Source organism: Pseudomyrmex gracilis, unplaced genomic scaffold (genome assembly GCF_002006095.1).
Source record: "Pseudomyrmex gracilis isolate BER0280 unplaced genomic scaffold, ASM200609v1 scaffold_147, whole genome shotgun sequence".
NCBI classification, from domain to species: domain Eukaryota; kingdom Metazoa; phylum Arthropoda; class Insecta; order Hymenoptera; family Formicidae; genus Pseudomyrmex; species Pseudomyrmex gracilis.
This window is the reverse complement of record NW_018020731.1, coordinates 325544-341656: the sequence shown is the minus strand read 5'-3', so window position 1 is coordinate 341656 and position 16113 is coordinate 325544. Positions and strand designations below refer to the sequence as shown.

The 16113-nt window shown below is 46.8% G+C and overlaps 2 protein-coding genes across 2 annotated transcripts in view; one reads left to right on the top strand and one right to left on the bottom strand.

Moving 5' to 3' along the window:
• Positions 1-16113, top strand: part of LOC109857152 (fasciclin-1) — a 113487-nt gene that overhangs the window by 4625 nt on the left and 92749 nt on the right. The gene's annotated exons all lie outside the window — the stretch shown is intronic.
• Positions 13115-16113, bottom strand: part of LOC109857146 (origin recognition complex subunit 3) — a 6264-nt gene continuing 3265 nt past the window's right edge. The window contains exons 9-14 of the mRNA XM_020433196.1: positions 15414-15530; positions 14996-15301; positions 14629-14862; positions 13980-14099; positions 13534-13601; positions 13115-13272 (exon numbers count right to left, since the gene is read on the bottom strand). Of these exons, the coding sequence (XP_020288785.1) occupies positions 13179-13272; positions 13534-13601; positions 13980-14099; positions 14629-14862; positions 14996-15301; positions 15414-15530 (939 nt within the window). The 3' untranslated portion in view covers positions 13115-13178. The remainder of the gene's footprint in view (positions 13273-13533; positions 13602-13979; positions 14100-14628; positions 14863-14995; positions 15302-15413; positions 15531-16113) is intronic.

Below are 16113 nucleotides of genomic sequence, written 5' to 3'. Positions count from 1 at the left end.
TAAATACGCAGGAGCGAAAGTTCGAGGTGGGGCCGGCCGCGGGCTCGCGGTCGTGCGGCGCATTCGCTCACCGTCGTAAAGTTACATTGCGGTCGAGATAATGCCCTGCAAAACGGCACCGGTGCGGGTCAACGAAGGACATTTCCACGGTATTGTGCGAGCGATTCCATTGAATTCTCTCCCGTGGGTCGCGCCCGTATTGCGAAGAATTGAAATCCGATCAGAGAGAGAGAGAGAGAGACAGAGAAAAAGAGGAAACGGAGCAAAATTTCAAAACTGTGTCGATGTACTTTAAAAAGAGATCCTCGAGTTCTTATTCGCGCGCGCGCGCGCGCGCGCACGCCCGTCTAACGATATTTATTTCCCCGTCAGAATGTGAATCCTATTACGAACCGCAGTTGGGGAAAACGTGCTCGAGCTCGTTTTAAGACTGCGGGAGGGAAGGTATTCCGACGATAGAGCGCGGGAGGACGCGATTCGACGTGTACTCTCGCGCGCACGGCCGCTAGACGACGGCCGAAGAGAGATTCATACTTTCATCCGGCCCGGTGACACACGAAGGGGGTTGACAATGGCGGAGTATTTCGACTGGCGGTAAATTCAGTCGCGGAAAGTTAAAGACTTGGTCGGTTTTGAAGACGCGGGGAAGGGGTTTGGAACGACGGACGAGTAAGGGAAAGATCCCGGGAGGAAAGAGAGAGAGAGAAAGAGAGAGAGAGAGAGAAGAGTGGTTTGCGCTGTCGGTAGATGGTTGTTCGAGGGTGGAGTCAGGGGGTGGCATGACAAAGGAGAACGGCGCGAACTCTGGCTTCTAGGTAACTTAACTGCTCCTTCGGTCTTTGTGCGAAACTTAAAGACGCTGCATAGTCCGCTGGGTTAGATGGGGAAGGGTAGACGGAGGGCGACAAAGAGGGCGGGTCCCCGACGACTTTGAGAGCGAGCTTCAGCGAGGCCGGGAGGCTGGTTACTGTGTGCACTACGTGCCGGGGAACAAGCCGCTCGGGCGTCTGCGACGCATCTCTCTCGTAGCCACAGGCCAGGGGACGGCTTCGTTTGTCTTGTCGAGGGGGAGAGAGGATTGCGGAATTCGCAAGTAGAGAGGGGTGTGAGGGAAACTTTGCCGTTTCCTCTCGGTGATCGAGTTTATTATTGACCAGTTATTGAATCACGGCGGAGTGTCACGGCGGTTATGAGAATTACTCGGGAGGGTGAAAGAGCGAAAGCGTGTAACAGAGGGAGAAGATGAGGACCTGTTTGATTTCCGAACAAACACGATCAACGCTTTCAACTCTACAATTATCGGATTTTTTCACAAAGTAATTTTTCTCCCACTTTTAGCTCCCGTTGTTTCGGTAAGAGCAATTTTTCGAATTCAATTTCGTCGAAGCTAAATTCTGTTATTTTTCGTTGATTTGTTGAGCATTTTTTTTTTTTTTTTTTATTCTTTCGGAATATTACAGAGATCTTCTCGTATCTCCTTCGTTATTTATTTTTCTTTCCGGATCGCGTGTTCTTCAGCTACTTTTGCACGTAGGTGGTTTTGCCATTCGACGCGCATTGTCTTCTCGGTCGCTCGTATTTGTATTATTTCAAGCGAGATTTAGATTGTTCAAATACGTACGAAGAAATCGCGCAGAGAGATTTTAGTCTTTATCTTCGAGCTGCTTTGTGCCGCACAACGCCCACGTACATACGTGTTGTTGTACGTATCTTGATGTTTCGCAAAACGCGCTTCTCGCCCGCGCGCATAATCATATTGCGCGTGCGGTTGTACTTTTTTTTGTTTTTGTAATTATATTTCTAAGTTACATTACACGCCCGTTTTTTTCCGCTCATTCTTGTTAGAGAGAGAACGAGAGATTTAAAATTGCGACAGATTTCAATGTGTACACACACAGACGAAAAAAAAAAAAGAAAAAAAAAAAGAAAAGCGGCAATGCCGCTTTGATGCGGCGGTAATCCTACAGATTTTAATCTCGTTTAATTCCGCAACGTTTTATCGCGTGCACGCTTCCGGCATAAAATCGTGCATGCGCCACCAGAAATTCCAATCTGCTCTCTCTCTCTCTCTCTCTCTCTCTTTCTCTCTCTTCTCCGGAGGTCTCTCGCCGCGCTGAGTTAAACCAATTAAGATAAGGGCGCGGGCTGAATCATCTGATGTGATATAATTTTTCAAATGCGAGCGTCCGAGCAAGCGTCAAGTGAAACGAGAAATGACACGCCGCGCGTTAAAAAAAGCGCAGCCGGCGCGCGTGTGCGTTTCGACGACGACATTTGCGGATCGCGCGCCGGTTAAAAAAAAAAAAAAAATCCTTAATTATGTCACATAAATGCCAGGAACGGGATAAAGAGTCGCAAGACTCTCTCGGTGCGATAATGAAACGGAAACTTAAAATGCAACCGCTCGCGGCGCGCGCGCCGTTTATAGGTTGTAATTAAAATCTTTTTAAGAAACACGCCAGAGAAAAAAACCACGCCACTCGTAAACTTCCTCCTAATTGCTTTCGCATCTAATGCCGGGCTGTTTACGGACGTGAGTCGCGTGGTTTACATTATAATAAACTGCATTATTGCGATAAACAGGAGATCGGTCGCGCGCGCGCGAGAGAGAGAAGAGAGAGAGAGAGATAGATATAGATAGAGAGAGAGCGAATTCCGCGTCGCGTAAAGAAAAAGATTATCATGTTTGTTGACAACTCGCATAAAATCCACAGAGATTCTCTGTGCAGATTTAATTTTACTTTTCGCTCGTTGTACACTCGCAATTTAGACACGAATCGCATTTAGACGCAAATCGGAATCGTGTTAGACGCGATCTCAGCCGCATCCGTGCGTCCGCTCGCCGGTGCGTAATAAATCCCAGCTGTAGTACACCGGAATTTTTCTGAACTACAGCTGCATCGCACTAATGAGGGCTCGAAGAAAATGGGGAAACTTTAAAAACTCGAACAATTGTCTTAATGAAAGCGAATAATTCAGGTAACGCGTCCGACGTTCCCGCGGCGTTCGTGACTCGAGGCGAGGGAAACAGTTGGGCGTCTCATTGCGCCGCGGACGACTCGCCGCGCGCTCGGAACGGCGTAATTATGCTAAAAACTTCTTTTTTTCCAAGCATTGTGCCCGCCGAGTCGAGCGATATCATCGCGCCCACGTACATACGTGAAGCGCATCCCGTCCCGCGGCGAGAATAAATTGGCTGTATGTTCGCGACGCAAATCTGCACCGCGCGCGCATTTGTTATTATATCACGGCGCGCTGATACGGCGCAGACGTACGCCGGTGCTGATAACTTATTATCGCACGTGGTCTGTGTTTTTAAGCTCGCGCTATCCTCTTTTCTCGCTCGAGAAAATCGACGGTCGAAATCAACCCGGAAGTTCGCACTATCGGCGGTGGCGGCGGCGGCGATAGTGTTTAATTAATCGGGCGCGAAAACCGCAGCGCGCGAATGACGTTTTACCCGTCAACGACTCTTCTGCGCTAGAAACGCGCGCGAGCTACAAATATCCCGAGAAATATCCTGTGAGAAACACCTCCGCGCGCGGTTTCTCTCCACTCCACGACGCTGGCATTCAAGTCGGATTAAATGCGAAGAAGACCTAATGAAGGCCAACCCTCACCGCTGCGCTAGTCCCTACGGCACGAAGCGGCAATAACGGTTGGCAGTATAAATAAAACCACCGTCACACTTCTGGGGAGGATTAAGGCAAGTGGAGATAAATAAAACGAATACTCTCTCCGGAAGAGAGAGAGAGAGAGAGAGAGAGATAACGTGAAGAGCCCGAGAAGAATATATTTATTATAGAAAACGACGGAAGTCAGATGTAATTAAAAAGATAAGCGTGAAAAAGGAAAGACAGGAATTCGCTCGCGCGAAGTTCTCGACGTTTAAAAAAAAAAAAACAAAATATTCAACAGACGTTTCCGTGTACATCCCTTTAACGCGGGTTAAAAATTTTGCTCTATCACGCTAAGTCCAAGCAATCTTCTCTCCCCTTCCCGATTTCGCCCGAGGCGACTTTTGCACACGCAAGCGGAGTTGGGAAGAGGGAGCGTATAAAGCGGCGACGCCCCCCCTCCCTCCCTTAATTCCTTGTTTCCTTCGCGCAAACATTTTCTTCTTCGTCGCAATCGCGAGACCGCCGCGGGCTTTGATGAGAAAGTGGAAAGGGAGGTGTTGCAGCCGGATATAGAAACTCGTCGTCCCGGGAATGACATCCGACCGGGAGGGAGATGAGATATTTAGATGTTTTACACGTCCTTGAAATATACTACTCGCGCGGAGGAGAGACTCTTGAGAGATTCTCTCTGTCTCGTTCAACGCGCAAGTTTGAATTAATTCTGCGCGCGCGCGCGCGCGTCTCAATCTCCTGTCTTTCCGCGCCCGCTCGATCATCGAGTGATCGATGGCCAACAATTAGAGAAGCGCGATATCCTTCACGGTGGCTGGGCTGCGACGGTAGTTGGAATCGAGCGGTTGAATAGGGATGGACCGCATGCGATTAAATCCCCCTCGTCGTACGGTCCGTCCGCTCGAACCCTCGATTGTTGAGGAGATATCTCGTATCTGCTCCTCCCTCAATTATGCTATCTCTCTTTCTCCATCTCTCTCTCGTTCCGCGTCCACGTGTCTCCCGCCTCGTCTTCCGATTTCGACCACTGTCTCCGTCGCGAAATGGTCTTCCGAGCGCGGACAAAGAGAAACGGGTCGAGTACGAACGATGGGTGTAAAGCAATCAATTATCCTTAATTGAAATTAGCCGAAAGGGCCCGCGCGCGGTAAAATTAGTCGAGCCAATTGCGAATTGCCTCGCGCGCGCAGCGAGAGGAAACTCGAATCCACCCACTTGTGTCCGGGACGACGAAATCGGAAAGCTCTCACATCGAGCGCGAACTGATACAAAAAAAAATGTACAACATAAAAAAAATATTCTCACGTCTCCCCACGTGTGTGGGACGTGGGCAAATTGATAAACTTTTCTTTGCGTCGAGAAACAAAAAAGAATTAAAAAATCGAACACAAAAAAGAAGAGAATAACTTGATGGATAAAACGTTGAGTTTAATCGCAATTATTGCCGTGTCGGTACACACAAACTGCTTCGAATTTCTATCTTGCAAATATGATTATGCTGATTGCGATTGTTACACGCGGATCCGAACACGCGCGCGCGCTTTTGCACACAGTGCATTTGCGCGTGGAGAATCTCGTCAAGCGGTTGCTCCAACAACAAAAGCGGATATCTCTCTCTCTCTGTACGAAAATAACTCGCTGCAAATGAACGACGATAATATCTGCATTATAACGCGCAGTAAGGATTATCTCTCTATTTTACATCGGAGGATAAAAGGGGGAGAGGGCTCGAATACCTCTGTATGTTATTACTGTTTCGCGAGAATTATCGTATGACAGAATTCACGGAATCTCATCACCGCGCAACTATGATAAAACGCTCCCCACCAACTTGACACATTCGCAAATCCGTCCGAAAATTAAATGAGAAATTATTCTACTCGCGCGCGCGCGATAACGTTGCCCCCTCGGCTCGTCGCAATAACACAGAAATTGTTTCGGAACGCCGTTATTTTATAGCGCCGTTGAAAATTTCGCTGAAATATCATTTGTCCCCGACATTTTCGCTTTATCCAATGACTCGCCAATGTAACTTTTGCTCTTTCTCTCTCTCCAAGAGAGAATAGACCACCCCCCCATTTATTTTCCTTGCGATCCACGCTACAGCTGCACACAACATTATGCACCCGGGCTCCGGCTCATAATTACGCGCGACAACGTGCATTAATGTCGGAGCTTCTGACACGCTCGAGGATCGACGTACAACACGAGTGTAGTTGGCTGCACTCAATCGCAATAACGCGGTAGGGTCGCCGGGGTTGACGTGGGTGACGACAACCGACGAGGGGTCAGGGTTCGGAAACGGGGACTTCTATCAGGATTTACGTTCGTGAAACAGTCTCTCTCTCTCTCTCTATCTATCTATCTATCTATCCCCTCGTCTCGTCTCGTTTTCCTCGCCACCACCGGGAGATAACTCGTGGCGGTAGTGTGTAATCGTCGTGACATATGTTTATTCCACGTTGCGCGCATCCAAGTGGATTTTAAGCCTTTCGCGCGCAAACACGCGCGCATTACATTTACGTCATATATAAATCGCGATTATTGAAGAAATATACGAGCGCTTCATCGCGCGACCCGTTCGACCATATATTTCGTCCGAAAAATACGCGCAAATAAAGGATTTTCCAACATTTTTTCTCCCCCTCCTCTGCACGCAATATGAAAGTTTCAGCGCGGATATATTTTTTGATATTTAAATATAAATTTTACATATATGCGCGCGCGCGTGAATGGACGGAACGAAAACACATACGTTTGTTGCAAATTACGACGCGCATTTCGCGCGCGGGCGTGTGCGTATGTGTGTGTACATATTTTTACGTTGCCAACAATTTATATTCGCGCGCGTCCGCAAAAATTTAATTGAGCGTCGCGAAAAGCCGCGATAAAACCTGACACAATTTGCGAGAGCGGTTGACATTAATTGCCGCAGTTAGTAATGTTACGAATCTATTTTGACTCCCCCTTCCGCCGCCGCGCGAGCTTTGACGGAGAGAGAGTATCGATCTTCAATTATGTATTACGCGCTGCATTTCGCATTTGCGAATCACGTTTGTGTGTGTGTGTGTGTGTCTGTGTGTGGTCTCCATCGAGATTTATGAATTTTACACCGCGGATTAGCAGCGACTGATTAGCGAGACTTTATCACAAAATTGTCAAATTTATAACTGCCCCATTGATATTATCCCCTTCCTCCTCCTCTTCTCTCCGCTCGTTATTTATCTCTCGCTGCTTTCATAACTAATTGCGCGTGACAACTCGCGATAAAGTAAGACACTGCAAAATGCAAGTGTTAAATTGAATGAAGAAGAGAGAGAGAGAGAGATAGAGAGAGAAACTTTTAATTATTTCATATTATTTACCCCCTCCGTTTCTGGGACGCGCGTCCATTTGCGTGTACGCAAAATTTAATACATTTGCAGATCCAAATGCATGATTTCGTTAGCAAATGTCAAGCGCATGTTATAAATGGACCTCGCGGTTACCTTTGATAGGCTATTCATGATAATTCTATTAAACGACCACCGCCACGAGATGGGACTGGCGCGTGGCGTGAGGGGGAAGGGGCGCGGGAAGGGGCTCTCGTTGCGAAATGAGGTTCCAATCCTCTTACCACGCAACGGCGCTTGATTATAGCGCTCTATCAGAAGTCTCATTCAATTTCTTTGATCGTCTCATCTCGCCATCGCAATCGATAATTATATCGAGAGCTCAGCCGATCGGCTTTCCTTACAAAGCTCGCTAATTTGCGCGTTCGCGTACAACTAGTTTGCAAACCCGTATTCTCACCCCGTCTCTCTTTTATCGATGAACGCGCGTAGTCCGCGCGTTACATATATTATGGATTGTCGGAAATAAATGAACGTATATTTGTCAAGTAAACCCCATCCCAATGACCGGAATGATGCGTCACCGGATGGAAATTTATTAAAGAAATAATGTGAGAATTTATTTGAAAAATTTATTAAAGAAATGAAAGTTTAAAAGATCGAAAATTGCGACGTTTAACGGTTAAATGTCATATAATTATTTATTTAAAAAAATGTTCGGTCATTGGGACGGTTATATCGCGATAAAATTGAGGCGAGAACACACGCGGGCCCGCGTAGAATCGATCCGATCGTACCAAAAAGAACTCTTGTGTTTTTTCGAATCACAAATATATAACCCTTCGGGTTTTTCCGAGAGAAAACGTTGCAAGATCGCAGTCGTATGGGACGAGTGTGTTTTTTAAACGACGTTTGCGACGGGATGAAAAATTCGCTCACTCGCCGGTCCATCCAGCGGGAACCAATATACTCGCCGCTCATCCGAGCGAGTGGTCCAGGCGACAACCTTTTTCCTTTCCGTAGCAGACCGCCCATTCTCTCGCGTCACACGAGAATTTTCAAGACGATTTTTCCCTCAAAAAGACGACCGGCGAGAACATCTCTCGTGCGCGCGCGAATGTGATTGAGCGTTTCACAAGTGCGACGCGCGAGTGATACGAGAAGCTGTTGAGATTGATTTTCGCGTCCCGGATAAACGAGGGGGGAACAGCTTGAGACCTTGGTCTCTCTCCTGAGAGAGGAGGTCTCTACCTCGAACGTAACCCTTCCCCCCTTTCCCCGAACGTTGCGACGCAATCGTTCTATGACCACCGGGCTTCCTTTTCCTGGACGAAAATAAGTTCGAGAAAGAGAAACTGCCTCCCTCGGGAAATGTAGTCATCTGCGCTGAGAAATTTCGAGATACCCGAGGGTAGTTTTCTGCGATATTCACGTATCTCCGAGGAGATACCGAGACGGAGTCCTCGTGTACCGCAGCATTTGAGGAAGAAAGCGCTCCTCGAAGCACAGATTGTTTCGCAAAAAGAGAGAGAAAGAGAGAAAGAGAGAGAGAGAGAAAAAAGAGAAACGACACGAATCCTTAAACGCTTAGAATTTGCCGGAATACAACTGCGCAATACTTATTCGAGAGTAACGTGAAGAGAAGTCGGGAAAATAAAATAAATACGAGAGCAGCAATATCACATAAAATATAACGTCGCAATGAATAATAAAGAGAAAGATCAGAGAAAGAGAAAGAAAGAGAGAGAGAGAGAGAATTCACTTAGAAAATCCAGAAATAATACATACGCGCGTACCTGTGTGTGTGTTTTTATGCACCGTGCATTATTAATGGCGGAAAGATCTCTCTTAACGTTGAGCTTCCAAAAACCTACATGAATATTTTCGTCAAGTTCCGAAAATATGAACAATATACCAACTCGCTCGTACGTAGCGCTCGCGTTAGATTAGCGGATGGACCATCGCGGGTAGGCTTGGTTGTATATTCGTTTCCGGGGGGAAAGATTTAAGAGACACCCCGCGATGTATTTACGACGTCGCCTGCGTTTAGCGGCGCGGCGCGACGAGTTTCAAAAATACGACGGATGTTTAACGAGCGGCGAAACGTCACGGCAGATATCCGCGAGCGGTCATCCGGCAAACGAGCGGAGGACCGGCCGGAACCGACGATTATTGGGACGAACGATGGCTCGTCCCGGGTTTCTCTCTCCCGAACCGCTGATCGATGGACGCGCGTTGTTATTACTACTGTTTACCAATTAGCCGGCGCGCAATTATAATTGGTAATTGCAGGTATCCGCGCGAACCGCGCGTTGGCCGCGACGTCGCAACGGTTGTTCCGCCCGCGAGCACACACACACACACACACACACACACACACACACACACACACACACACATCGCGTTAATTTCAAACACCGCATCACGTCGAAATGGAAGTGCTCGCGCGCACATACGAGCGACGTGTCATTAATTGAATTCTCGATGACTTAATGACCGTTGAGTCGAGAGCGGAAACAAGCTGGGAGCACACACACACAAGCGAGCGTGTAATAGAAAAAAAAAAATTCATTTCTCGAATTGAATAGTTTTGCGCGCTGCAATTACGAGAAAAATATATGTACGTTTGAAAAATCTGAAACGAGGAGCGGGGGGGAGGGGGGAAGGGGTTCTTTCTCTTTATTTCGAAACGATGCGATATTTTTCAGATTTACGTGACAAACATCTGTCAACCGGCTCGAATTCATTTACGGAAAGCGGAGCGATGAAAAGAGGACGCGAGCAATTTTTCAGAGGGTGATAGAAAAGGGGGTGTTTTATCGCGCGCGAGACACAGAACGCGCAACATAAAGTTTCGTCCCGCCGCCGCCGGAAGGGCCGCACGTTTCAGCGCGAGAGAAATCGCTGCGCGACGAGAGAAATATATATATATATACACACATCCCCCCGTATTCGCACTCCCTCCTCTTTCCCACCTCCCTCTTCCGGGGATAAAGAATAGACTTCGTTTCTCCGGTCGGCGCAGATCCGATATAACGATAGCGACAAGTTAAAGAGGATGCCGAAAGGATATCGAAGGTTGCGCCGTCGATTGAGCACGAAGGTTACGAGAGGGCAGTTTCTCCGGAAAACTGATTCTCATCCCCCTCCCCCCCCCGCCAGTATCAGCAGTTCGGCCGAGTTAGAAAAGTGGACTTCTCTCATAGATTTTTCTTGCAAATGGATTTTCTTCGCGCAGAAGCCGCAAAGGATAAAATCGTGACGGACAAACGGGGAAGAGTTTAAGGGAAACGGGATCTCTCGAGACGCGTTTGTTGAAACAAAACTCTTTTTTACCTTCGTGATTTTTAGTTCCGTCGCGCGACGGCACGAGTAATTATACCACCGAGATTAAATTGTTAATCACAAAATGCGGCAACGACATCCTCTCCGTTTCAATTGAAATCAACTCTCGAGTTAAAGTTTTTTCGCAAAAGAAGCCTGTCGTGACAATTTTCCGACGCGGTCGTAAAAACCGCGTCGGTTTTACCATAGCGCCCGCACGCTATATTCCTTCGGAAACGCGTCCTTCTGGCGCCGTTCCGCATTGGCCCGTTTGAAATAAGACAGCCGTCAATCCGAGGTAGACCTTCGGGAACGCGCGGAAAATCGATCGACCGTTTCCCTCATCGCTTCGCGATCGCGCGCTCGAGAGCTGAAAGCCAAAGCGAATATGCAAGCGGTCGCGTCGTATCTCCATTCATCTGCATACGAGTCGAAGTCCTCCACGGAGAGCAATAGACCGTTCTCGGTATATACCCCATCGACACGCAAGACTCCTCTCGCGCCTTTGACATCGGTATTATTGTGTTCCGGCGAGATATAAACTCCTCACCTCCTACTCCCTCGTATAGGACTCGTACAATAATATCTCTCTCTCTCTTTGTGCACGCGGGATATCTTCATCTTGGAGCGACCTTTTAATTATTCAACACCGGAATATGCGTTTTATCACCTTTTCGCGCCAAAGGATAATGAAGCCAGAAATTATCCTGTTTCCTTCTTCTTCAGAATATTCATTTCTCTCTGCTCGTATTTTATACTTGGTGTATTTATTTCCTAATTATTAGATTTAAAAAAAAGGCATTCAAAGGATTAAAAAAAAATATATTTCTCAGGTGCCATAGAGAGATTCGGGGGAAAAAGTTCTTCGTACATGAAAATTCTAATTACGTGTGTGATTGAATACACAAACGATATCTTCTCCAAATCTCTCGTACACAATTATTGCATCTAAAATTTGTGAACATACGATGAAAAACTTGTCGCGGGGATTACGCGCTGGCCGCGCTGGGATTGTACAATTTTTGTCGAAATTTATTAGAAAACTCAAACGTCTCTGTGTATTTTTCCGCCTCTCTCTTTCAAGACGCGATTGTTCGCCGGAGTTCTATTATGCGCAGTACGCAGGACACTCGGGGAATTCTCGTATTCCGCGCGTATTTTCTTTGCGTGTGTGTGTGTGTGTGTACTAAACCTCGAATATCAACGGACGGCGTCCACGCGCGCGCATTGCCTCTCGGAAGCCTCCTAGGAAATCTCGCAGCGAGAGGTACCGCCGCTCCTTTGACACTGGAGTTAGCCTATATGAGCTTTCCTGTCTGTGCAGTGAAGGATGCCATCCCAGCGCGCATCCAGCGAGGATGCGACCTCCTCTCTCTCATCCTCCCCTCTCTCCCCCCTTTTCCGGTATCCTTTCTCGACATGGTCAAAGGCGGAAAGCAAGGGGAAGGCGGTTAACATACACTGCGCGCGCCAAGAGGTGGAGAGATCCCCTAACCGTGGGCGCGCGCGCGCGCGCGGACGTTAACCTTTGCCGAAAAGCAGCGCAGCAGCCTGTCGCTCTTCGCCTTTGAGTCGGCGATTGTTCTACGATTGGCCGACGACGCGAGACAGATATCTCTTTCTCTTCTCTCCCCAGCTTTGTCCGGCACATTTATCCGGCGGGAATCTGCGCCCGGCATACAGATGTACCGCGTCATGATACTCTCTATCTCTCTCTCTCTCTCTCGTGACGATGAAACGGACGTTTGGACGGATGTGACGTGTAACAAGGGTCGATAACGTCATCGCCATTCGCAAATGTAGAAACAGGAGCGGAGAAAATAGGGGACTTTGATGTGGGCGAGACGAGAGATAGCGGATATGAGGAGGAACTCTTGACGTTCCACCCCTTTAAAGTATCCCACTTGAACGGCGTGGAATAATAAAATTTATTATTTAAATGTCCTCTTTCTTTCTCTCCGGTTATAAATTCCGATGTGTATGGATCGAATTTCGTCCGTCACGGAGGCGAAAGATTAAAGGTCGTCGCGTGAAATGTTCAACTTTCATCGCGCGCGAGAAAAAAGCCGGCCGGCCGGCCGGTCGGTCGCGCGAATTCAATCAATCGATATTCGTTTTCATGTTAAAATGCGGAAACGATTGCCGCGTGCTCACGGTCAAAAAAAAATTTTTTTTTCCTCCCCCCGCCCCACATTCGCGCTGTGGAACGCGCGGCATGCTCGGCGCTGCCACAAAGACGGCGTCGTTGCAATCGATATTGCGAATTTTCAAAAGCCGCATGGAAAAGCCAAGCAGAGAGAGGACAGAGAGAGGAAAACGGAAAAGCGGCGGCGGCGGCGGCGGCGGAATTGCATGTCGGTCTGTGTCTGGAATTTAAGTATTTCAGCACGTGCACCGGAGCACTCATCAATATGCGGGCGAATCGTTAAAAGTTAAATTATTCCACAGCGGATTCGGCATAATAACTTCCGGGCGGGTATTATGTAAAAATCTTCGGAATTATTTCGGAAAACGAAACGACGCCGCTTTGTTAATTTTTTTTTTTTTTTTTTGTTGTTCTTTGTTTTCTATTGCACGAACGTTCGAAATAACGAAAAACAATTGTTTTGGAAAATTATTATCCGAAACGATCGTTTTGGACGTACGCATATCTCGTTGCTTTGTGACACGATCCGAAAGACACGCGCAAATTAAATGGCGGCGGCGCTTGTGGATATTTCCAGGATTTGTTGGTTTCGTTCGTTACGCTCATTTTTGTTTTTAATACAATTTGTTTTATTCATCAAACGTAATAAATAATACAAAACTAATATCGAAGTACCGGTTCTTCGATACATACAACAAGCGTTGCGGGAAGACAAGACAAACAATCAAATGCGCGATATTGTTGTTACGTAAGACGCTTTACATGATCCGTTTTCCTTCGAGAAGTCTTGATGAAGCCGAGGAACTGCAGCGCGGCGACCGCTTGAGTAAACCGAGCTCTGAATTCCACGTTAAGGATAAGTTACTGCCGACGATGATGAAATGCGAGATAACACGTGCGAATTATTCAAACTAGAAGGTATCTAGTTCACGGAAGTTACTTCCATGTGCGACGACGGGAGGGAGAGAGGGAGGGATTCTCCCTCCCTCCCTCTCTCTCTCTCTCACGTTAGAAAACGTGATATGAATTTCAAAGACACAAGAAGACAAATCTCGAATCGATCATGTCGAACGAGCGAGCTTTTGTTTTTAAAGGATACTGCAGTTGCGGATCCACGTCGCGTTGCTCCTCGGCATCGGCTTGCGGCTCCACGATCGTCAGAAATGCCTGAAAAAATAAAACACAAAAAGCTCAAAAGAGCAAAAGTTTTTATCGAGAAAAAATCACACAGACAACACTCGCATGTTGAAAACATTCGGTACGGCATCTTCTCGCTATTGTCGGTGCCAGGCCGTCTCTCTCACTCTCTCCGTTTTGCTCGGCGCAATTTTCACGAGAAGCGTTTTACCGGCCTTTCTAACCACCGACCCGGCAATAAAGCAAGTCCCTCGCGCGCCTCGCTCGCAACGACGTGCTTGCGTGAATCATTCGCGGTGGCGACGGCCGCAGCGATTAAATCACGAGACGGCCGGGTTGGTGCGTGACCGTAAGTGTAACAGAGATTAACCTGTAAACATGAGCACGCGGGGGCGCTCGAATTGTTACCTGCAGCCAGTCGTACATATTGATCAGCTTCCTGGACTCCAAGTGCAGTTTATAAATTATACTCAAGTCGGGGAGCGTGCGCGGAATGTCGCCGTCGTTCTCCAATTTGCAGCAGTCGCACTGAAATATGCACATCCAATTAACCACGTCGCGGGAAAAACGAATGAAAGCGCGATTTTTTAACGCGGTCGGTCGCTTTCAAATAAATCGCTCGTACAAAGGAAGATTAAATGCCACGAAAACCGAAGCGAGTCAGTCAATGTCTTCTTCGTGCTTTGAAAGCGGATATCGAGATATTAATAACTGAAAGATTCCGAAAGACCTGAAAGACCTCGAGACGTAAACAGAAAATAAAAGCGCACCGCGCTTAAAAGAGCAAAAAAAAAAACAAAAAAAAATTCGAATAGTGTTCGGCAATCTTGGCTTTTCTCGTTTTTTAACCGCGTAAAATTAAAAAAAAACAAAAAAATAAATAAAGTTTCGTCTATTGTGCGCACATGTACGTTTGCATTATTCAAAGACACTCCGCGCGACTCTAAATTGGCCGGTTTTTCGAGCACGTTTCCGCTGTGTGGCGACGCGGCGCAACAAGAGACCCGGCTAACGAAATCGCGTGCGCGAGCCATTCGTGCGGAACTTCTCCACTCACGTCCAAGTACATCTGCGGATCGCTCAATCCCGTGTGTATGGCGGCCCTTACGGAGCCGCGGATGTGGTGCTTCGCCTGGTTCCCGTCATTGTAGCAGAATATCTCGTGTGCCGTCACACGACTCGGGTCGACCAGGTGGACGGAGAATACTTCTCGATCCAGGTAATCGATCAAATCGCACTGCGCCTTGTGGGCAGAACGCGATCGTTGCTGACTTATGTTTTCAAGCAGTTTCTACGAAAAGAACGTTGAAATTGTTTGTATTTTTTAAGTCGACGATCTTCATTTTCTGAAGTGTTTTGATTTTTTTGCGCTCGTTATTAGTTACATAAATTTTATTGATCATTTTTTTCGATTTTATATATACCTCTTTCAATTGTTTGCGGTTTTCCGCCAACTTTTTAAGATTCTCCTTTGTTGTGCTGATTATCTCGGAAGTTTCTCCCGTGCTGCTCAAAATGGCATCTCGAATCGTTTTGACATGAGCTTCGAGACGGGCTTGCATCTCCTTTATCTTCGGATCCTTGGATTTCCCGACGATCTTTACGATCGATTCGAGTTTTGAGAACAGCTCCTCCTTCGACAAAACTTTCAATAATTTCATGCACTCTTCGTACTCCGCGGATTCCGTGAGATTGCTCACGTAAACCGCTTTGGTGTAAACTTCCCGCAACTGAAAACAATTGCCGTTTTGTTTTTCTCCCATCGTTTGTATTTTTCCGAATCAAGAGTTGGTTTTCTCTCGTAACGTAAACTCATTCCAAATTATCTAAACACCCCATTACCTGTTTGCCCATTGGCGAACCCGGCAGGGAAGCGACCAGACAGTGTAAACATCTCAAAATAATCAAAAATCGCTCCATGAAACTGTGAAACTCGTTTAACAAACGCTCGAAACTCTCCTGCGAGAAAATCAAGTTTAAAATGGAAGTTCGAGAGACACGAGAGATTATGAGATTTCCAAAAATTATCTTGTCAATAATTTATGAAAGAGAGGGAGACGTCGAATAATTTTGCTTCCCGCAGTCGTTGCAAATTCGATTTGTATACACATTTGGACATTTTTAATCTCTTCAAATATTCAAGCACTTTCTTGTCTGTTATAACCGATTTGATTCGGAGAACTGTCAGATCGGAAAGTTTGAAATATATACTATCGAGAGATTAAATTAAAGCGCTTTATTTGTCCATTACACAGCCACACAAAAAAAAAAATTTCTTTGGCCTGGGGATCAGACCATGTTTATTATATGTTTTTGGGGTCGCTGAATCCGAATCCGAGGTCCATTAAACCCTATCGGGTCGGGGTTCCGCCATAACCTCAAAAAACACCATAATCTGAGCTCGAAACTCATATAATCTTTTGATTCAAGCCATAAACACAAAAACCAATTAGATAAACCCCATAACCCCATCTTTTGGTAAACCTAAGTCTTCTATAAGATCATTCAACACCAATCTTGAGAATACTTCGATACGATAGTA